General features: G+C 41.5%; 1 protein-coding gene across 1 annotated transcript; it reads left to right on the top strand.

Annotated features, from left to right (window-relative positions):
- Window positions 1-11,057: 11,057 nt before the first annotated feature.
- Window positions 11,058-12,189, top strand: ier3 (immediate early response 3). The gene has a single exon (XM_079161099.1). The coding sequence runs from the start codon at window positions 11,138-11,140 to the stop codon at window positions 11,582-11,584; it is 447 nt and encodes a 148-aa protein (XP_079017225.1). The 5' UTR covers window positions 11,058-11,137; the 3' UTR covers window positions 11,585-12,189.
- The last annotated feature ends 11,769 nt before the right edge of the window (window positions 12,190-23,958 follow it).

Below are 23,958 nucleotides of genomic sequence, written 5' to 3'. Positions count from 1 at the left end.
AGTAGAACTCTTTTTAACTGTGATATTGCTTTTTTAATTCAAGGTGAAGGATGTGAATACTTCTGTCACCACTGGTCTGCAGTATAAACTCAGTAAAATAAGACGATGATCGCTTTCTGGTTCAGCCTCCTCTCTGCTCTGACACCCCACAGCGCCGCCTCCGTCATCCACCGATAAAGACTCTGGTGTTTCCTGGTGCAGTCTATGTGTGTGTGTGCGTGTGCGTGCGCGTGTGTGTGTGGAGGGGGTGTTTACTTTGTGCACAGGGGTCTTTGAAGTGAGGCAGTGACTCAGAGAGTGGAGGTAATCCCTCGTTCAGCAGGCTGAGAAAACAAACACACTAATCTGAGACTTTGGGATTGGCCGGATTCTCTGTGTGAGAAAGTGAGTGTGTGTCTGAACGTGCCTCGGTATGTGTGTTCACTGTGTGTTCACTGTGTGTTCACTGTGTGTTCACTGTGTGTCACTGGTACAGGTGTAATATGCCATGTTTAGTCAGATAAGATCAGACTTTATTGACGCTCGGGGTGGTAATTCATCAGAAAAAACACTCAAAATTAAATAAATACACCTGAATTAAAATGTAATATTTGTGCAAAACAGTAGGTTGAAATGTTGGTCAGAAAGCCGTATTGAAGTCGTGTAGGTGTGTGTAGAATATATCAGTCTCGATCTGAGTAGTATAAAGATGAGTCATGAATAAAATAATGTGCAAATATATAGCTATTATGTGTGTTACAATAAAACACATCACAACAGAAATATATTATTCATAATGTAATGTACGATAATATATTGCAAATACAGAAATTCATGGTTGTCAAAACGTTAAATCTGAAAATGAAATAAATCAATAAGTCAAAGAAGTAAAAGTGAGCTGAAAACTCAAAAACTAGAAAAATATAACATTTTGGAAAAGCATCCCGACAAAACAACAACAACAACAACAACAATAGCAGCAACATTTAGTTACAGGCTAACAATATAAAACAAACAGAATGTGACATCATACATTCAATTGGAAATAAAACACTTAAAAAAGATTGAATCCAAGAAGAGTTAGAGAGAATAAATTAAACTCATCTGAAACTATCAAATGATAAATTAAAGACATTAGATTTTAAATCTGCATCAACGATTGAAAACCACAGAAGAAGAAGAATGTTACGTATCGTACGAGAGACACATTTGATGGAAGGTGGAACAGACAGAAAAGTGACGGCAGAGATCCATGAAGCAGCAGAATGATGTGATGATGTGTAACGCTGCATCGTGTGAAGTCGTTCGTTACACCGAACAACAAACACGACGTCGCTGCAAAAGAAGAAGTGTGACGACACGTCCGTCACTGTCTGCCTACATGTCCCAGCATGCATTGGGCATGAGACTGTTAACAGGAATTCAATGGCCGTTAGAACACACAAGTCTGTTTACAACCTTCAGCAAAAGAGACATCAAGATATATTCTCAATTAAGTACTTTTCATATTATCAAAGACTACGTTTACTATATTAATACTCATTTCCCACCTTTATTCCCAATATGACAATATTCAACATTTGATATGGTTCATGTAAACATCATGTTTCATTATTGTGAATGGATGACCTTCAGAGTAAAACCTGTGTGATATGTTGATATTGTTCAGGTTCTAGGATCATTCTTTGGACATGTATACATATATATATATATATATATATATATATATATATATATATATATATATATATATATATATATATATATATATATATATATGTACATAGTGAATGAGCTGTATATATTTATATAACCCTAATCCTACTTAGCAAAGGGACAATTACCTTCATTTTATTCACCAGGTTCACTTTCAGATTTGAATTGAAGTAACCAGCTGTATATTTTAAAGGCAGCAGTAAACAGACTGATTGATTCTTCTGTAGGATTGTGGTGCAGATAAACTAAAACATCTTCAATCGTTCAGAGTTTAGTCGTCGATGGTTTTAAACGTACATCAGCCGATCCTCACCACCTCCTGGGAGAATCACGCTGCTGATAGAATATAATATAATATTAATAATACAAGAGCCATAAACAGACGAGCTAACCGACACGGTGGAGGGCGGAGGTGCTGTGATGGATTCCGTCACCGTGTCAGAGTGAGTCCTGAGGTGACTAAAGGTTAAACTGTTTGAGAGACAAGAAGGAGACGTAACGTCACCTCAGAGCGGAGTGACAGGTTGGTGGTTCTATAAATGTGTGAAAAAATGTCAGAACAATTAGGGCGCATACTCACTGAAGGTGTGTACAGGTGTGTGTGTGTGTAAATGTGGTTCACACGGAGCTGCATATAAACTCAGTGAAGGTTTCAGAGTATTTGTTTCAGCAAATTTTCTTTAAATGTTGCAAAAATATCAAATATAATTTAGTCTCTTTGATGATTGTTGTGTTCAGTTACAACTTTATTGATCAAACAACAAACAAAACACCTTCATTTTCTCAAACTCTGTATTGAGGATGTTGGGAAATCATGTCGACAGATGTGAAAGAAATACTCAGATCTCTCACGTCAGTAGAGGTACTTGTACCACAGAAATACTCTGTTACAAGGAAAAATGTAAATGAAGTTTTATAATTTAAAGTCCTCCCTTTCAGAGTATTTAATTATGTCTTCAAGGACGTCAGCTGGTCTCAATTTTGCAATGTATCATTTTCATGAGTACATGACGACCTCCTGTAAATACCATCAGATCTTTAGAGCTACATAACTGACATAATGATGTGACTGAGGCTCAGACCGGAGGAGACCGAGGATCAGAACGAGTGTGTTTTAGGAGCCTAAACTGTGATTGAAACTCACGCAGCTCAGCTTCACATTTTTAAACCTGCAGCTGGAGGGAGGAAACATTCCACAGTGTGAAACTGAATCAGTAGGTCAGCTCAGGTGTGTTTCCTCTCCGTCCACCTGAGCCGACAACATGTCAGCATGCCTACCGACATTTACTGTCTAATCTTTTTTTCGGCAGTTTACCCCACTTATAATATTACAAAGACTACTATTGATGGTGTTCCAAGATGATAGACATTGATAAACCCGTGCACAGGCCAGAAATGTGTTTCCATCCTGGTTTGTTTCCTGGTTTGAGTGTGAATGTATTTTCCCCATCGAGCACCTCAAACAAAAATAAAAAAAGATAAAAATGATCATTGCTTTCAGTGTGAGGAAAATAAACAAATAAAGAAATTACGTTTACTAATTTGTTGCAATTTAGAAATAACTATCGTGGATTAAATGATTTTTTTTTTTTTTTTTACAAAATGTTGAGGAAACATTGACAATTGAGCTAAATGCTAAATGTAACTGTGTGCAATGTGAGACAATAAAAGTTGATTGACATTTGTAAAATGTTCACTGACAACATGTTTCATTTGTTTTATTTATTATAAATAATTAATCTAGCGATCTTTAGAAAAATGTAATTATATCACTTTGTTTATTTCTGGCATTTTCACAGCGGTTCTGTGTATTTGTATGCGATTACCTCTCTTAAGTATTCGTTGCACTAGACTTTTCCCAGGTACCATTGAAATGGCATTTGAAGGTTTTATTGATTACTTTATTACAGCCAGGACATTACGATTCTGAGTGGTCTACTATTAAAAGGGCTGGACAAAAACATGTCCTCACTTTGAAGGTATAAAATATAGTCCTCACAACGATAGGAGCACAAGACCTTCACACACACACACACACACACACACACACAAATATTCATTAAAAACTGGTATCTTTTCCAGACAAACGCACACCTTATTCAGACTGAACTTTTACGCTGGTTTAAGGTTAAAAAATGCATTTTAGGTTTTATTAATGTTGTAATGTTCTACAGAGAGAAGTCCCGCCCACTCCGGTTGACCACCATGGAATCTTATTTCAGAATAAAATATGTACAGTAGAGAGATAAATAATTATTTCATTCAATTTGAATTCTGCCATGAATTACACGTATGATGTTTGTCAACATAAATGATCATTTTCAACATCAATAAAGTCACATTTTGTCATAAAAGTGTTGAAGTATTAGACTGTGAAAACAATTACAAAGACTTGACATCCAAAAGTGACGTTTCTCTCTCTGAATCTGAGAAATTCACAGCACAATTCAAACAAGATCAAAAGATATTCATTTCTTTCTGTACATATTCTTTCCGAAATAAGGTCCCTAGTACAACACCAGGAAGGGGCGGGACTTCACCTCTCTACTTCACTCTGAAGCTCATTAAGTCTTCTTTAAATGCAACGTGTTGTATCAATAAATGTCCCTTTTTATTCATCATTCATACCAATCAACACATTCTGCATCAAGACAGAGATCACAGCGACAGGTCTGATGGAGCGTCACTGCTGATGCAACATAATAGAGAACGAACAGAGGTCTTTATGTTTTAGTCTTGTTTCTTTTAGATGTGACGTCTCACAGGAAGATGTGTGTGTGAAGAGGTTCACGCTACAAATAAATAATAAATGTTAAATAAATAAAATCAGTCACTCTTCCCTCTGTGAGGTCGTCATGTCCTGAGTAACGTGTTTGTAAGAGAAGCACCTAAAGTGCGTTTTATTTCCACGACAGGAATCTTTTTGTCGGGTCAGTCCTCTCACTCAGAGGTTCTCTGGGTTTTTCCGGTTGAGTCTGTAGGATTCCAGGAAGAGATAGAAAACAGAGATGGGCGGTGATCCGTGGTCATCAGGCCGCTGACGTGGACGTCAGGAGGTCACCGGTTACTCAGAGGCAGGAAGTCGTCTGTTTAGTTGTGCCGAGAAAAGCAACACGTTTGTGGACGGTTGAAAGAAAAAACTACAGCTCTCTATTTAAACCAAACACAGATGGGGTTAGTCAGGAGGTTCCCCCCCTCCCAGGCCCCTCCCCCCCCCCCCCCCCCCCCCCCCCCCTCTCAGAGCTGCTCGACCAATCACAGCGAGATGGAAAATGATGAAACAGCAGAGCAAACTTTCTGCTGTGGAGCCAGAGAGGCCAGAACCCTCTGCTGCTCACATTTAACCCGTTAATGGACACAACAGTGATAGAAAGTTAGGGCTTCAAAAATATCCTTTGGTTTGAGAAAAGAAACGAATCATAATACAAAAGATGTCAAAATAGAATAAACTCATTTTTTAAGTCCTGTGTTTTATTTTTCAGAGGAACTTTTTCTAAAGTTTCTCTTATTTTTGATGCCAAATGTTATTTTGAATTTCAAATGAATGAAGGATTTTAAGAATTATACATAAACTGTTTTTTACATTCAGTAGATGCAAAATAATTATAATAATTATTAAAGGATTATAGATTTCTATAAATCATATTTATGTACGTTTTATACAACAATGTATCCTTTGATATTTAGTGTTTTCCAAGATTTCACAGGACATATATTTGATGGATATTTCTGCAATATATTTGATCTATATTGTCTTTTTGCGCTTTACTTATTTATTCTACTTTTACTGTTTATTGTACATGTTTAGTTTTTACTGATATCTCTTGCTGCACTTTGCTTATATTTATAACAAAGCTTAATCTACTTCCAAAGACACAAAGAGACGCTTTTGATTTATTCTTTAGGTTCTACAACCTCTCTGACCTTTTGCAACTTTCAACCAGTCCTCATGGTCTTCATCTGTGTGACGCATCCGCTGATGAAGACGGTTTGAAGCTCTAGAAAAAGCTAACAGTTGGGACTGTTTTGTTAAATCTAGTGGTCTAGTTAAAGAAGAAGAAGCTCCGCCTGAATTAAAATGAAATATTTATATATTTTAAACCTTTTTAAGTCTTTAAGTTCTCAACTTTATGACTTTTCTTTGTAAAACAAAAAACAGAAAAATCTTTCTTTACAACTCAATGCTTCGACAATGTGCACAGCGTCTGTCCTCAAAGTCAACAACAGCAACAAAATGAATGAACAGGAACAATACGAGCGTTATGAATGTTATGAACGGCGGCGACAGATCATCCAGAATGAACATGTGACCTGGTTGTGGGCGGGGCCTCTGCGTGGGCAGACAGAGGCCGGCCGGTCCTGCACGTAGGCCCCCGTTCACACGGCAACGGCCCCGCCGCCGCCAATCAAAAGAGTCTTTGATCACAATTATTACCGGCAGTGACCCGCGTCGCATCACGCCACACATCACCGGCCACGCTGCCTCTCGGGTCGTCATGGCGGTCAGAAGGACCAGAGACAGTTACAGTAAAACGAGAAGAAAGAAAAGCCAACGCAGACCATGTGGTCAGCAGGAATAAACATGACTCAGCGTGAACTCACTCTGCAGAAGGTCTTTGCAGCTCTTACAGTAAATGTGGAAAAGAGACGACAGAGTTCCACCAGACTGTGAACCGTGTGGAAGTGCTGAACGCCAGACGAGTGAGGTCACACTAAAGCAAACACTCAGCAGCCCGACGCCGAGGCTCTGCTGCTCGTTCACCTTCAGATATCAGCCTGAGCGTCCTTTAGCTTTCTGTAACTGCTGAACACCAATAACACGTCAAGAAGAATCACAAGTACGCAAACAGAACAAACGTAGAGAAAGCAGCAGAGACGTCGGCATCGTTCAAACCTTTGATGATCTATTGTGTTCGTTCCCTTTGCTGTCGGATTCCTCACAATTTTTTCTTCGCTGACACGACCGGTTTCACTGATTTCTGCATGAATCATTACACAACTCTCACTCGCTGGGCCTGTGTGTGCACGTTGTGGACTAATAATACAACAAAACATCTGCATTAAAACGTCTTCATAGCGCTGCAGAGGAAAGGCAGCTGTTGTGTAGTTTTTTATGTCACTTTTTAAAACTAAATTATTCATCCAGTGGACTTAATCAATACTCAATATTAATCACTTTCTGTGTCGTCTCTCATTACGGCGGCTCGCCTCACTGCCGGCCTTATTAGGAAACACTGGTACAGTAGACTGTGTGTGTGTGTGTGTGTGTGTGTGTGTGTGTGTGTGTGTGTGTGTGTGTGTGTGTGTGTGTGTGTGTGTGTGTGTGTGTGTGTGTGTGTGTGTGTGTGTGTGTAGATGAATTTACAGAGTCAGGAATCTTACACCCTGCTGTGAGAAAAATGTTGAGTGTTTGTGACACATCTTCCAGCCACGTTCTTCTTCTTTGGCCTCCCGGACGCCTCAGTCTAGGTTCCCACTGCAGGGTGTGTGTGTGTGTGCGTACATGTGTGTGTGTGTGTGTGTGTGATGTCATGCTGATGGCGTCCTCGGCCTGCAGCAGCTTCAGATGTTTCCGATTCTTCCTGCAGAAGCTCACAGTGAAACCAAAGCATTAGAAACACGCTGCAGGTATTTAAAACACGCAGCGTGTGAAACGCCGCAGGTTTCACTTCAGGCTTCAGAGTCTTTGTCGGGACTGAAAGTGACAGAAAACACGAGAGAGACGCAGAAACATCACGGAGCACAACGTCCAACAAATATGAAACAGACACTTTCTGAGAAACAGACACTTTCTGACCTCAATCAGTCGTCCTGTTTACCAGAGCTGTGACGTTCAAGATGTCACATTCATTCATGTCGGCGCTCCTCAAATCCTCTACGTCAGCTGTATTTCTATTCTTTTTGTTGTTTTAATTTATTCATTCTTTTATAAATTGCAAGGAAACAACGTTGGCTTTGTGTTTCTTAATCTATTTGTTCTTGTTTTTCTTGCATTCAGTCAAAGCGAGTGACGTATTTTAACGAGCTGAGTGGAATAATGATGAGAATAAAAATCCACTCAGGATCCTTAAACAAACGTGTGTTCTGTGTTTATTTTAGTTACGTTACTTCACATGTTAAAATACTAAAATAAAGAATGACACATTTCATTCTGAAGGATGTTGAGCAGAAAGGTGAAGGACGTCACGTTCAGGTTCATCATCTTTCTGCAGAGAATCTCTGTGAGAAATGAAAGAACTTCTTCTAAGTTCTGCTGCAGCAGAAGTAACTCAGGACAAACCGGTTCGTTGTATTTTAACTTCACATCACTGAAGTGCCGAATGACTCCGGCGCTCTGCTGATGGAAGAACATTTCACAGCTGGAAGCAGAACCTGAACTGTGCTGTGATGGTGTTCATCGTCCTGCTTCACGCACTAAGTCGTGCTTCTTCTATTCAGCATGTCTGGCATTGAGCTAACCCAGAAGCAGCCAGAAGGCTTCAGAAGGCTGAATATTTACTTCATGGATTAGTTTTAAAGTCGATCAAACCGGAGGTCAAAGAACAACAAAACAACTTCTTTCATTTCTCTCTAATGTTGTTTTCATGATCAAATAATCAGACCTGAGATCTGCCCTCAGTGGCTGTGAACAGACGTCTTGTAGATGAAACTGATAATAAATATTTCCAGGATGCCGGCTGAACAGAACAGAAGAAGAGATATGAAGGAAGAGGAAGTTCTTTGTGGTGCATGATTCATTTAATTGTCTTCCTCCTTCATCGTTCCATTGAAAACCGTTCGACATTCATCAGGTTTCCCCAGTAAGAGAAGAGAACTGAGCCCGATGTCACGTAGCGGCTCTGTGACCTCAGATACCGTGAACCTGAAGATGAGCCAAACTGTCCATGAATCAGAGGAAGAGACTCCCACAGAAGCCACGAGTGCTTTCACTGAACACGGTGTCAGATAACTTCAGACGCTTTCTACCAGAGGTTTTATAACTGTTGGTGCTTTTAAAACCTTGAGCTCCCAACTTCGCCGATTAGCTTAAAAAGCTCTTCTCTGAGTTGTTACTCAGTCACACTGAGCACACGTGTGACGTGTCATATATACATGATGTCATCATCTCCAAACATGTCCCCATGGATGTGCATGTGTCTGTAAGCAAACAGGAGCTGATCAGAGATCATTCTGCGCACTTTTAAAGGTACAACGTCGGCGCGATGACGTCTGTTTGCACAAACTCGGCTCCGTGTATTCTGGTGCAGAAGACCTTCACCGGTCAGCCCTGAGCTCTGATCCACCTTTGTGATGAACCGGATCAGCGGCTGGTGTTTCCTTGTATGAAGTCAGAGGTTCGGGGAGGATGTGTTCTCCTCTCCCAGCAGTGCATGATGGGAGCAGATGTGTCCTAACTTGATCTGAGGTGAAACTCGACAGGCAGAGATTCCCGAGAACAACCAGATCAACGCTTTGATCAATTACACGTCAGTTATTCCATCATTTCAGCTACAAACGTCACTGATTATGTTCACGACCAGCAGGATGTCGTTTAGTTTGACTCCAGACCATTGTGCAGAAGCCTAATGTGTGAAATGAAGACGCTGCGTTGGTTCTCACAATGTTTTTTAAGTTGAAGAAGAAGTGAAGCAGCTTCTTTAACGACTACTCTGAATAACACATATCTTCATATTTTGACCATTTCCTCTTCATCAGAACAGTTTTTAATAAACTCACGGCTGAAAAGAGATTTTAAGAAACACTGAAATAGAAAATCTTTCATGCAAAATGTGATTTAAAAAGCATCCAATCCATAATGATACTCGTATAAACAGCGTCTCTGACTCACACACAGCATTGAACTCAAGAGTCTTCCTCTTTGGTTTAGGACTTTTCTAAATGTAACTTCCTGTGATTTCACCATTCAGTGACCGCAGAGCTCGGTGACAGAAGTCACATGTTGGAAAACTACCAAAAGTCCGACATTAGAGCAGAGATCTGATCAGGATCCGATCACATGACATCAAACAGACAAAGTCAGTTCAAAGCGTTGTATTCTAGCTGTCCACTGTGTTGGACTCACGTTGTCTGAAATGACGTTTTAGAAAATAAACTTCTGAAGACTTGATTGTGAAAGTTGAATGTTTTATTCTTTGAAAATGTAAACTTTAAACTAAATGTACAGATTTCTGTTCTTTTGTGTTACAGTCATCACAACCTTTTCCTTTTCTTCAAGTTAAACTATCACAAACTTTCAGTGTCATTTAGAACAGAACAGAAGAAATAACGACTTTATTCGTCTCCATATTCCAACATATTCACGTCGTCTCTTCAGCCAAAGGTTCGACCTTCACCTGAACTTCCTCCACAGGTTTCACCGAGTTTCATCTCAGAGCGTTGGGCTCATGAGCACTTTGGTAAAAGATCAACTTCTTGGTTTTTACAAGAGACCGAACATGAGCCACATTACAAAATGCTGTAGATGTCGTTGAATTCAATGGAAATACGTTCGTTATCAGGTTTCATCAGTTTCAGGCATGAAATCTGTCAGTCGACCAGCTTTCAGAGGAAACTCTGTCTTTATTGTGACATCATCTTCGTGACACACAGACCTGCAGGTCATCAGACCACGACAAGAACCAAGGAAATGAAAAAGTCCAACAAAATGACTCGAATGTCTTTCTGTCTTTCTGTCTTTCTGTCTTTCTCCATGACATCGTGTTCCTGAAGTCTCGGTGCATCGACCGCTTCAGACAAAGAAACAGGACGACGTTCACTCTGCGTCTGTGTTCAGTAGAAACAACGCTTTCCAGCAGAGGAGCTCTCACATGTGACTGTTTGAGTGTTTACAGTCAACCAGCTGCTCCTCTGAGGGACTTCTTATTATCATGTTATTACCATCTGAATATCACGTGAAGGTGAAGTGTGCAGCAACACGGAGTTATTATTATTGGAGTTGTATATTAGTCCATGAAGGATGTTTGATTTGGTCAAAACAGACACACGCACAGACTCACAAAGTATTAAAAGTCATAATAAAGAAAAAGAAAACAACAATGAAACATGAATATTGAAGCACTATTATGATCTATTGTCATATGTTCATACTATGCATTACATTAGGAATGATCTTTCTCTTTGAATAGATGACATTCTTTATTAGACGTGTGTCCTCCTGAGTGTAATTATTGCACCAAACCCTGATGATTCAGATCCACCGCAGCCCGGCTGCTCCGGGATCCGGATCCGCGGCCTTCAGACCGCAAACATGCAAATATTCCGGTTCTTTTCCCTTCTTGAGCAACAAGGTGTCGGTCAGGGAGTGGCCTGCCGTTCGTATGGGCGTCTCTAACAAAGCACACAACCTGGACATGAAGATATAAAGTGAGCGCTGCGCTCAGTCGGACACTTATCTGACTTTCTGGAACCCGAGACAGAAACACTGAAACCGAGAGAAAAAGAAATGTACTCGCGATCAAACAGCGTGACTATGACGGTGCAGCAGGAGAGCTTCGGCTTCTCCAGGGTGGCGCCCCGCAACACGGAGCCCGAGGTCTTCACCTTCGAGCGGGTGCCGACTCAGGCCACCGCGCTGCTCTCTTACGCGCCGATCCGACCGAGGAAGCGCTGCACCCGGGTGATGTACCCGGCTAAAGTCCGCATGCACCTTCCGCCCCCGGAGAAGAGCCCGGCCAAGCGCTGGCTGCTCATCCTGTGTCTGGTGGTGCTGTGGCAGATCTACACCGAGGAGCCCTGCGCCGACACGCTGCCGGGCAGCGCAGACGGCCCGGTCTCCGTCAGCGACTACCAGTGCTTCCCCTTCCACCACCAGTCCGCGGAGGAGCCGCAGCAGCAGCTCGCGGACCTCGGCGCCGGATCCGAGCTCCTGTCGGCCACACCGAAGATCTGAGCACTGCACGGTGGCTCCTTCGGTTGAACAAAGCCCGGAGAGGAGACCGGGAGCAGCCGGTTCCAGCAGGGCGCCATGGAGAGCTATACACGGCGGCTCTGCTGGTCCACCACACACCGGGTAGCGACAGCTGAGACACCCGGGACTGATCTGCTCGTCTAGGAGTCCAGTGCCTCTGGGATCGACGGTGAAACGAGCTGGAGTTGATCCCGTGCAGCCGCTGGAGATCAGCGGTGCGCACCGCGAGGCACGGCCGGGCAGAGAGCTCCATGCGCCGGCTTCTTCTCCTCCCTGCCAGCGGGGAGGACACAGTCTGGAACCGGACACAAGAAAGAAAGAAAGAAAGAAAGAAAGAAAGAAAGAAAGAAAGAAAGAAAGAAAGAAAGAAAGAACTATGAACACAAACACTGAAACTTGAACTAAAGAAAACTTGAACTCGTACAGTGTGATTTACACACTGACTGCACTCTAACTGGATGTTTTACATGTTTTAAAAACTGTCACTTCAACGAGCTGAAACTGACACTGTCTGTTGTCTAAATGTCTTATTTAGTTATTTATTCTATTTGCTATTTATTGATTCATAATTTAAAGAATAAAAATGTCTAAAAGAAGTTCCTGTTTGCTGCCTCATTCTTCTAAATGTTGTGTTTGATGTTTCTGCAGAATTCATTGGATCATAATCAAGATATCTGCATCAGTTGCAATATATTATTATATATATATTATATATTTAAAACCTAAAGATGTCAAACACGTCTTGTTTGACACAACTATGCAACACTTTAATGAACTTTAATGAACTTTATGCTCTCAGGCTGGGTGCTTTTTATAGATTTGGCTCATCAATCTCTGCAGAAAGCATCACAGTCTTTACCCATCATGCACTTGCATCTTTCATTCTAGAGGTGACCTGTAACTGATCAGCTTCATGTGAAGATGTTTATGACTGCAACACTAGAAACACTGAAGCCGACAGAGAGTCACATCATGGATGCAGAGAACAAACGAGAGAAAGTTCATGAACGCTGAGTTTATACTGCAACGATGCTAATACTCACATATACAATATATAATATATATATATATATATAATACTCAGCATCAACTTCTGCACTCACTTTCCTTTTTTCCACTTTTCATCTTGTGAAACGTGAAGTTGCTGAGTCAGGAGCTCGCCGGTTGCATCACTGATGAGTAGTTCAGGCGTCCTGCAGACTGTTGTTCTAATGACGACTCCACTCTTCTGCATTACCTCACAGAGAGGGCGTGGCGGTGTGATGGAGGTTACCATGGATGCATCCTGTTGTCAGTATACATTAAACTGGACAGGTAAGGAGACAGGCGAGGAGACAGGCGAGGAGACAGGTAAGGAGACAGGCGAGGAGACAGGCGAGGAGACAGGCGAGGAGACAGGCGAGGAGACAGGCGAGGAGACAGGCGAGGAGACAGCTGTGGAAATGGTCTGAACTGAGACTCTCTCGTCCTGCAGGAGTCTCAGCATGGAGCTTTGCTCTTCAGATGTATTTTAGCAGCGTGTTCGTGTTTGTGTCTAACGTTCTGTTATTGTCACAGAGAAGCAATGAATACTTTGTTTTTATGAGTAAAAAGAGAACAATTAGAATATATGACATGCAATAGTAGAAGTTAAAGTAAAGGGATGAAATATAAGATATAAATGAATAAATTATATCGATGTTTAATGTTGAAGCTTCATGTGTTTTTATTCACTGTAATATTGAAGCTGATTAAATATATCAATGATTTACTGATGTTCTATAGTTTGTAAATTATCTTTTAAACGATGTTTTACAGAAAGATATCAACGTATCAATATCTGAACACACACACACACCAACATATGACCTGCATGGTTCAACTGGTCTGTCCAGAGTTCATGCAGGAATATTTATGATTATCATAAATATTGTTCTTTCTGTGGGACAACTTGAATACTGACTCACATCTTTAGATGCACGTTCTTCAGAGAACAACAAACTAAAGATGTTTATTTGATGTAAAACTTATTCAGGAACTAAACCAGAATCTGAAGCTACTTCCTGTTCTGATCAAACGTCTTTCTTTAAATTCCTCCTTCTGCATTAAATGTTCTGTAAAAAAACATCCTTCAACAGAAAGCTAACAAACCACTTTATGAAAGAAGAGATCTCAATAAACACAGAATGTATATTATGTGTTTGGTCTCCAAGAGGTTCTGGAAACATGATGAAGAGTCCTGATCTCCAGAGTTCAGATGTGACAGAATGCAGATCAGATCAGTCTGAACACGTCTGAGCTTCATCATCTCACTGGTTTCAACCACAACTACAGCGGAAAATCACCTCTGATCTCCTCCTGATCTCCTCCTGATCTCCTCCTGATCTCCTCCTGATCTCCTCCTGATCTCCTCCTGATCTCCTCCTGATCTCCTCCTGATCTCCTTCTTGTTGTCCTGTTTATTCTCTTTCTTGTTCTCCTTCTTAAACCCGTTCTCCATCTTGTTCTAGTTGTAGTCTCCTTCTTGTTCTCTTTAAACATCTTTTATTCTCTGACTGATGTTTGTGTGCAGGTTCTCTCCACCATCTCATCGAACTGCTTTCATCATATAAATCATAGATTAAAGTTATAATCGCTGCAGTGACCAACCTGAATATACATTTTTCTAAACACAATAAAATAAAATACGTGTGTTTCTGCAACTACGGTCAGTTTAAAGAGACAGTTCTCATCTCCTTTGAGTCTGTCTTTGTCTTTGTGTCTCCTCCCCGGATGTCTCACCGACGTAGTTTCCCCGCTGTGCGTTTGCGTTGGACGACACCCAAAGCATTGTGGGTAGACGTCCAGCCGAGGTCAGACGAGCAGAGTGAACTCTGATGTTAACATGAGAGCTGTTATCTGGTGAACCGCCGACCTCACCGATACCGCTCTGACTCACAGTCTGGTATCACGCTGACGGGTTTACGGCTCCAGAGAGGTTCAGCTGCTGAGAATGTGTTCAAATCCAATGACAGAGCTGCTCTCTCTTTGTATTGATGATAGATGAAATGCACGTGATTGAGACGGTGAAGTTGATGCTGCTCAGAATCGTCTGCATCAAACGGACCTTCTGACATCGGCCCTTTGCTTTTCACTTATCCTGGTTTTTGGGTTTAAATCATGTTTTATTGAGTGCATTATTTTACAGCTATGACGTGTAAACACAGACTTCATCACTGGTATGAATCACAATAAGACAGATTATCTATAAGGAAATGAATGGAAACCCAAGAATACCTGAACATGTTTAGAGGAAAAAGAAGCAATTTAAGTTAAACGAACATTAATGTCAAGCAAACGCCAGAGAAGCTGCACAACAGCTGGTTTGGTCCTTTAAGCATCACAACAAGCAGCTGGTTCTTCATGCTGTTACACTGACTATCAGGTTCAACCACAGGGAGATAACACACACACACACACACACACACACACACACACACACACACATGTGTAATACACAGTGTTTGTATTGGAGGAAGTCTTTTATTAATGCTAGAGGTGACCTCAACCACCTGATAACAATCGGAAGTTGTGGTTGTCGTCGCCGCCCGCACACACACACACACACACACACACACACACACACACTGTAAACCTCAGTGGAAACTCTCTGCTCAGCGTGCTAGCATGACGGTTTCTCTTAACACAGTACGCCGTCACTCTAAACACTTCATCCATGTTATCTCACTGGTAAACACACACACACACACACACACACACACACACACACACACACACACACACACAGGTTGTGTTTCCTTCATCTCTTAAACCTGGAGGTGTAACAGATGTGGAGGAGTCACAGGTTTTAGTGTTTGTTTGAAGCATTGTGACGTCCTTCAAAACCATAAAGTTGAGACGCTGCAAGTGTCGTTCAGAGCAGCGCTCAGCAGAGAAGCCCGTATGTTACTGTTATTTTACAGTACAACTATTGTAATTTAACAGCATCTTACTGTATATTGGATTACAGTATGTGATGGTAGAATGACTTTATATACCAGCATATTACCGTTTATTTACAAAGGACAATAAAAAAAATGCTACTTTTGAATTTAATTCCTGCACAAAAAAGTAGAAAACACAAGAATTCATATACAAAACAATATTACTGAAGTTTATTACTTGACCTCAATAATTATTCAGCTGACTTTGTAAGACAAACTCCATTAACTGTAAATTTACATGCAAAGCATGAATATTTAACTGTAAGTTAAAGTCATTATGAAATACAGTAAGATACTGTTATAAATGCACCGTAAAGTTACAGCTCTTCATCAGTGTGTCTGGTGTCATTATGAGCCGTAAAGCTATAAAATCAATCAATAAAAACTGCAGTTTTCTTCCTGTAGTCTCTTAAAGCAGCGATGCATAAAACTATTCTTTAGTCCATGTTGACTTTTGGAGTTTTATTGATTTCACGGCAACATTTATCCTTTTTATTTATAACATATTGAATGATTTTGTCTCCTCAGGCATTTAAAAATCTATCTAATGAAAACAATAACTAAAGGAGGAAGTTAACTCTTCTGATATAAAAACACATCAGTATGAAAATATGACGTTCTGTCTTCTTCACGTAAACAGATTCCAACAGAAGTCTTTTACTTTCACTCCGAAAAGAATCATTCTGTATTAAGTAACTCAAACCAAGCTAACGTACCGATGACACAAACATCTGTAATTCACTCAGCGCGCAATAAGAACGCCGTTCTTGCTCTTTCTGCGTGACGTTTGTACGTCGTCTTTGTGAAAGTTACGCTTTGACGTAAAGTAAAATATGAAAGAGACGTACGGTGGACGGGTGCAAAGAAACAGGACGTGTTACGTTAGTGACCAGTTTTCCCGTTGCGTTGTAGTTTCCGTACGTATTTCACTGAGTTTAGCAACTTATTTTAGGTCAAACTATGACGTTTACATTAATTCCCACAACATGAGGACTTTGCACTCGTCTCAGGTATTCGTGTGATTTAGGGAAACGGTCACATTTGCTGCTGCAACAAGCCTCTTATTGTTCTGCTCTGGATCTCTGCAGTTTCTTTGTTGACTCTGTAACACATGAAACAGAAAACACGGCTCGCGTCCAAACATTTAGACTAAATATTGATCCTGTGATAGAGGAGAGAGAAGTGAACAGGTTGAAAGTGATCGAGGGTGGAGAGGACAGAAATAAGGTTCTACTCTCTCCACACCTCCTCCGCCTCCTTTTCTTTCTCCACATACCAACACAGTGACTCATCTCTGGCAGGAGGGAGGGAGGGAGGGAGGGAGGGAGGGAGGGGCGCTGGGGGACCGCAGCTGAAACCTGAGAGAAGAAGAAGAAGAAGAAGAAGAAGAAGAGGAGGGAGTGAGAGTGGGGGAGGACAAAGCGGAGGAAATGGAGGAAGGAAGGAGGAAACGAATTTGCCGGGAGATTCCCCGGCTGCATCAGACTGGAAGCTGAAAAAGTCAGGATTGCCCAACAAGCTTAATCCACCGGTGATGTGAAAATCCCCCATAATCCATCTGTAATAAATCATGATGGTAACATGACGGCTCCTTAAGTAAACGTCCAAAATCACACTTCACTTCAGTTTCTCATCTCTTTGTAGAAGTTTTGTGTCTCATCGTGGTCATTTTAGCATCTCTCTGTCATTGTTTTGCGTCTCTTTTGGTCGTTTCGCATCTCTTTAAACGTTTTATGTCTCTTTGTGGTCGTTTTGTGTGTCTTTGTGGTCGTTTTGTGCGTCCTTTTTGCTAGTTTTTCATCTCTTTGTTGTCATTATGCATCTCTCTGTAGACCGTTTGTGTAACTTTGTGGTCGTTTTGTGTCTCTTTGTGGTCGTTTTGTGTGTCCTCGTGCTAGTTTTGCATCTCTCTGTGACTCCCCAACTAGAAGTGTTGGCAGTAACTTCAAACAGGGATTCAGGCCCAGGGGCCCCAACCCAGGGGCCCAGTAGGCCCTTCCAGTGATCCGTCCACGGATGGTGAATGAGTCGATTTGTTTCCTCATTGGTGTCTTTTATCTTTGTTCGTGATCTTTCACAAACCAAAACTAAGAAGTTTGTTTGTTTGCTAAACACGAGCAGACTTCAGCAGCAGCTCAGGAAACGATCACGTTTCTGATTTAAACTATTTCGCTCAATATTCAGATATTCTGTTCAGGTGATCGACGTTTCAGTGACGCAGTTTTGCCAAAATGTCAAAATGCTAATTGAACTTTCCAGATCACATTCCAGCGTTTAGCTGTTGCAGCAGCGTGACAGACATTCCTGCAGAGCGGCAGCGTGTGACTGAGAGCTATTTAAGGTTTCAGGTTTAAAATAACTTTTCCACTTCACCTGTGACCAACTCTCATTGTAACATAACTTATAATATAACAGTTCGTCAGTTCGTCTTGTTGCCACTCTTGTGTAGTTCAGCTGTGAGAAAATCCTGACATTTCTTTGTGTTTGATGAGTAATATATCTGTGAATGGCTTACGTTCCCCCGAGGCTCATTTAGCCTCAGAGCTATAAATCCAGCATTAGAGAAGTATGTGGAGTATTTGAAGTATTTGCGTGGCGGGGGAACACCCAGGGGCCCGGCCGGGTGGAGCCACGTTCAGGTGCACAGTCACACATCCGACGATTGTGAAGGCAATCTTTAAATTGTTACTAATATAAACTCACCTCCCACGCGTTCTCAAAGGGAACAGAGAGCCGCTCACCTCTGTGCTGCGTTCACACAGGAACAACGTGAGCGCTGAACATGCCGCGCATACCGGCCGGGACACAAACGCTGCAACAACCGTGAGACCTCGACGACGAGACAACCCAACAAAGGAAGGTGCAGCATGATGTCACTCACATGAAACATTGCTGCTGCTTCATGGCATCACACTTCTCACTGCAATCCAATGTGAAAGTGATGAACTTCAGGTCTGAAAAGTGAAGCCAAAGCTTCACGTGTTAAAGCTGCATTCTCTCTAGTGTCCACCAGGGGGCGACTCCTCTGGTTGTATAGAAGTCTATGAGAAAATGACTCTACTTCTCTCTTGATTTATTACCTCAGTAAACATTGTAAACATGAGTTTATGGTCTCAATCTCTAGTTTCAAGTCTTCTTCAATACAGCATGATGTTCATTTAGTAAATGATGGTCCATTTAGAGTCACACAGACCATAAAGCAGGGGATGCTTTAGGGGCGGGGCTACACAGTGATTGACAGGTCTCGACCACACTTTCATGTTTTGGGATCAGTAGATCCAAAACAACTGAACACTTTGATCAATAGACTTAGATTGATTGACGTAAAAAAAGTCTTTCTTTATTTCCATCGTCACCGTCGGGACAAACACGACGTCGGGTGTTTAAGTCAAAGAGAGCTGAAGTGGATCCTGAACTAGTTTGTGTAATATTTCTCATCACCTGTCGTCTCTCCTTCTCCAGCCGGCAGGAACGTCACACCTACGAGAGAGGAAAGTGGTGAAAGTCAATGGAAACAAAAGGGCTGACAGAGGAAGTCTTCCTCAATGTCTTCATCACTCTGAGGAATGCAGCTGATGAAAAAGGATTTTCTGCTCTGACGAAACAAAGACGAAAACTTCCGTTTCCTTCTGTCAGCTCAGCTTCTGTTTGCTCAGCAGGAAGCAGCTCAAATCTACACATTTAATACCGGTTCAATCTTAATATTATTATTATTATTATTATCATTTTAACTATTAGTAGTTGTTGTTGTTATGATATTAGTCCCATGAAGCTATAATTAAATTATTACATTGACATTGCTGAACTGATATTTACAGATTAGTAATTATTCATATTTAATAGGTTTTGAATAGAAGGATCTGTTGTTGTTTCATTGATGTAATTGTATTATAATCACATGCTCTGCCACCATTGTGACCTACTTTTAATGTCACATTAATTAATTGTCTGAAACGAGCTGCCGTCCCGTTAACCCTCTTCCTCCTCCTCCTCTTCCTCTTCCTCCTCTTCCTCTCCGAGCTTCGGAGGATCGGCAGGAATGTTGGCGGAGAGTCAGAGAGACGTTGAGACACGAGCAGCAGAATGAAGTCAGAGTCTTCAGCCTGCAGCGACGGAGACGGAGATCCAGTGGAAAACTACAGGAAGTTCATCAGTTCATCAGCAGAAGATGAAGGAGCTCACAGCGGCACAGAGAGAAATAAATGACATTAAATCCACAGAGTGACTTAAATATACGGCTGTGCAGCAGAACTCAATATTTCTACGTCAGTAAAAGTGTTGAAATGTGAAACTGAGTGAACGTGAGACGTTTGAAGACTAGTTCCACCAACAGGTGAGAGTCTGCAGACGACAAAGACAAGACATAAATACACTTTATTTATAACAAATAGAGAACTGATGCAGGGACAATACCAGTCAGGATTCCAGGTTTTTAATTCATTCATAATGTATGAATGAAACAGGACGGCTGATGAAGGCGCGTCACTTTAAATGTTGACGACGCAAGGAATCATGGGACGGCATTATCTCCTTTCCTAGGCTAAAGGAGATAAGAAAGGAAGCATTGAGCCCTTCCTTCACATCTAGAGAACTTGTAGTGTAACAGAGTACAGTCACCATGTTGTATTAGTACTTTTACTGCAGTAATACTTATTAATACGCTTCACTACATCAAGGAAACACAGTGTTTCACTGAACGTTTGAAGTGGAAGTAAATGTAACAGATGAACTTCTCCTGTTCGAGGTCTTTTGACGTCTCCAGAAGGATCCAGATGTTTTCAGCTGGACGTCCAAACTGACTCGTCTCGCTCTGTGTTTCACGTCGTAAACGTTTCTGATGAACTCGTCATCGTGTTTGCAGCTGATTCACCGAGTGAGTCCAGATAAACGTGCCTCTGACCTCCGGTCCTCTGGTGCTGTGAGTGAATCATTCGGTGTGTAACAGCTCGGTGAGGAAACACTGACCGCTGTCGCTCAGACATCCCATAAATAACCTGAATAACCTGAATAACCTCGTCTCCTCCGCCAGGCTGATGCAGGACCGCTGTAGAGATGTGGGATCACATGATTACATTTATAAATCTGGAATAAACACACGCGAGTCCTCCTGACGGCTGTTAGTTCTCACTGTGGAAAACACAGAAGCCTCATTTCTGCTGCGTCACTGTGGAGTAAACAGCTGATTAAGACCACATCAGTCCAGATCGGAGGTCTTTATTTACCTCTGTGGGTTCATGAAGCGCTGAAGGTCTTATTTCGTTATTGATGGGGGGGGGGGGGGGGGTCTGGTTCAGGTCAAACTCAACTCAACTGGTTTTGGTCTTCACCATCTTAGTTCTTTATTTAATACAATAATGCCTCATTTAATGCCTCATTTGCATGTTTAAACATAACATTTCAGAACACGTGTAACACTAAAATGAACAGACTTGATGTCAGTAATCAAAGGGTGAAGTTTCATGGTGATGTAGTGAATTGCTCACACTGATTTTTAAACGTATTACTTTCATGTGTTTCTCTGTAAATGTCCGTCTGTCTGTAACTTTGTGTCCTTTTGTTTCTTGAAGGTCTGTCATGAGAATGAAACTGTGACTCAATGTGACTTCCTGTCTAAATAAAGGTTGAATAACTAAAAAACCTTCTTCTTTAGTGTTTATTTAAATGAGCCGAAGCCAAATTCAGCCGGCGTGAAAGTGCTGCAGTGAGAAGAAGAAGAAGAAGAAGAAGAAGAAGAAGAAGAAGAAGAAGAAGAAGAAGAAGAAGAAGAATCAAGAGGCCGTCCTGTAAACTGCTGGTGAAAGGACGGAGTGATGACGTAGATGTTTCCAGTCTGTGGAGGAAGGAGCTGCTCTCACAGCCTCATTTGGGAAAGTTTCCATGAATGTTTGGATCGTGAGATGAAGCTGCTCTGGTTGTTTTCAGCTGTTTGACGTCGTTCTGAGACTCACTTTTAATAAATAAACTCCTTTAGTTATGAACTAATTCAGCACAAGCTGGAGAAATGTTGGCGCACGATTACAACAGAAAAAGGAAAGAGCTATTTAAGACTTTGCAAATAAGCAACAACTAATGAGTATATTTCGCCTACTTTTATTTTGAAATTGACGTGTTCCTTGAAGGAAGGAAGCTCTTATGAAGAAGTCCTCAGCTGGTTTAACATAGATGCCACAGGTGGGATTCGAACCTATGACCTTCAGTCTGGCGTCAGTTTCATAACCAGTTAAAACGTTCCTCACAGCAACTTTACGCCAATTCTTTGGCAATTCATGAACCCATTTGTTTGTTTATTTACTGATAAACGTTGTTGTATCAGGATATTCACTGCAACAGTTTTCCTGGAAATGTAACAAAGGTCAAAGTTCGGCGATGCGGTAAAGCAACGAGGTCACAGGGACGCCAGAGAGAGTGGGGAAATCCACAAGCGTTATACAATTTCAAAGTAAAAGCCTGTAAATGAAACGGGTTTATAACAGTGCGTTATGCAATTTCAAAGTAAAAGCATGGAAATAAAACGGGTTTAGAACAGTTTAAAGTGTCATTTTAATTCTTGTTCATTTACTTTTTTTGTGCAAACACAAACATAAAGAACTTTCCCTCCAATGTTTCCAACAGACACAAAACTCATCGAGTTAAAAATTCAACAAGACTTTAAAACAAATTCCCCGTGTTTTTAACGGTGTTTTTGTGTTTTTTAACGTCTCATGTGGAGTGTTGTGACACTGAACTTCCTCTGTGTGTCATCGGAATGAACATCACTGTGAAGAAACATCATCTCTTTGAGTAACGCTGGGCTTTTATTACGACATCACCTCCAGCAGTGACATCACTTCCTCTGTATGACTACACTAAACTGTATCTGAGTCAAACAGGCTACTGGACTTTAGCTTAGCACAGTTTGTTTCTTTATGTATTTATTTAAAAGGCTTCAGGTAGAATACAAGTTGTATGACAATGCAAACATTTGATTACAACACATTCATGTTCCCCAGAGGATGAACCCGACAGAAGTTAGTGATCCTCTGACTCTAGCGCCACCGTGAGGTTGACATTTGTGGGTTTGAAGTGAAATATCTTAACAACTGTTGGATGGATTGTGATGAACTGTAGTTCTTTATTCATGGTCCCCACAGGATGGACTGCAGTTCTTTATCCATGGTCCCCACAGGATGAACTGTGGTTCTTTATTCATGGTCCCCACAGGATGAACTGCAGTTCTTTATCCATGGTCCCCACAGGATGAACTGTGGTTCTTTATCCATGGTCCCCATAGGATGAACTGTGGTTCTTTATTCATGGTCCCCACAGGATGAACTGTAGTTCTTTATTCATGGTCCCCATAGGATGAACTGCAGTTCTTTATCCATGGTCCCCACAGGATGAACTGTGGTTCTTTATTCATGGTCCCCACAGGATGAACTGCAGTTCTTTATCCATGGTCCCCACAGGATGAACTGTCGTTCTTTATTCATGGTCCCCACAGGATGAACTGTAGTTCTTTATTCATGGTCCCCACAGGATGAACTGTCGTTCTTTATTCATGGTCCCCACAGGATGAACTGTAGTTCTTTATCCATGGTCCCCACAGGATGAACTGTAGTTCTTTATTCATAGTCCCCACAGGATGAACTGCAATAACTTTATTGATCCTTTCATTTCGGGTCATAATCAAGTCAACATGTCCACGTGTCGAACACTAAATACCTGCAGAACTAAAAACATTCAATCAGCCTCAGGTTGACTATACTGATTATTACCTTAGCTTAGCTTAGTGTGTGTGTGTGTGTGTGTGTGTGTGTGTTATGTAATGTGTGTGTGTGTTGTGTGTGTGTGTAATCCCCTCTCAGTACCATCTCTATTGTAGTGTACACAGAGCCTCATCACAGGGGCCTCTTGCATCATTACGGGGCCACAATGACCAAGAGGAGCTGCGGGCAGGAAGTGATGTCACGTGTGGGACGAAGAGACACACAGAGAAACGTTGCCCTCTGCTGGAGGATTCAATCTGCTGATGGAAAAATAAAAGGTTTCATTTTGGAAACAGCAGCAAGGGATGGAGAGACGTTTAGAGAAGAAGGCTGCAGGATGTGATGTGATCTCTCCTCAGAGGAAGGAGGGATCACATTAAAAGCAGCACTTCACCTTCATCACTTCACCTTCATCACTTCATCTTCATCACTTCACCTGCATCACTTCATCTTCATCACTTCATCTTCATCACTTCACCTTCATCACTTCATCTTCATCACTTCACCTTCATCACTTCTCTTGACTCTCTGGTGAGGAGAAAGAAGAGTTTGAGTTTCTGTAGCTTTTGAAACTTCCTGTGTTTTACTTTGAAACTCTGCTGCCCCCTTCTGTCTCAAACACACACACACACACACACACACACACACA

Source organism: Pholis gunnellus (genome assembly GCF_910591455.1).
Source record: "Pholis gunnellus genome assembly, chromosome: 6".
NCBI classification, from domain to species: Eukaryota; Metazoa; Chordata; class Actinopteri; order Perciformes; family Pholidae; genus Pholis; species Pholis gunnellus.
Note: the sequence above shows the minus strand (reverse complement) of the source record. Positions and strands in the feature narration are given on the sequence as shown.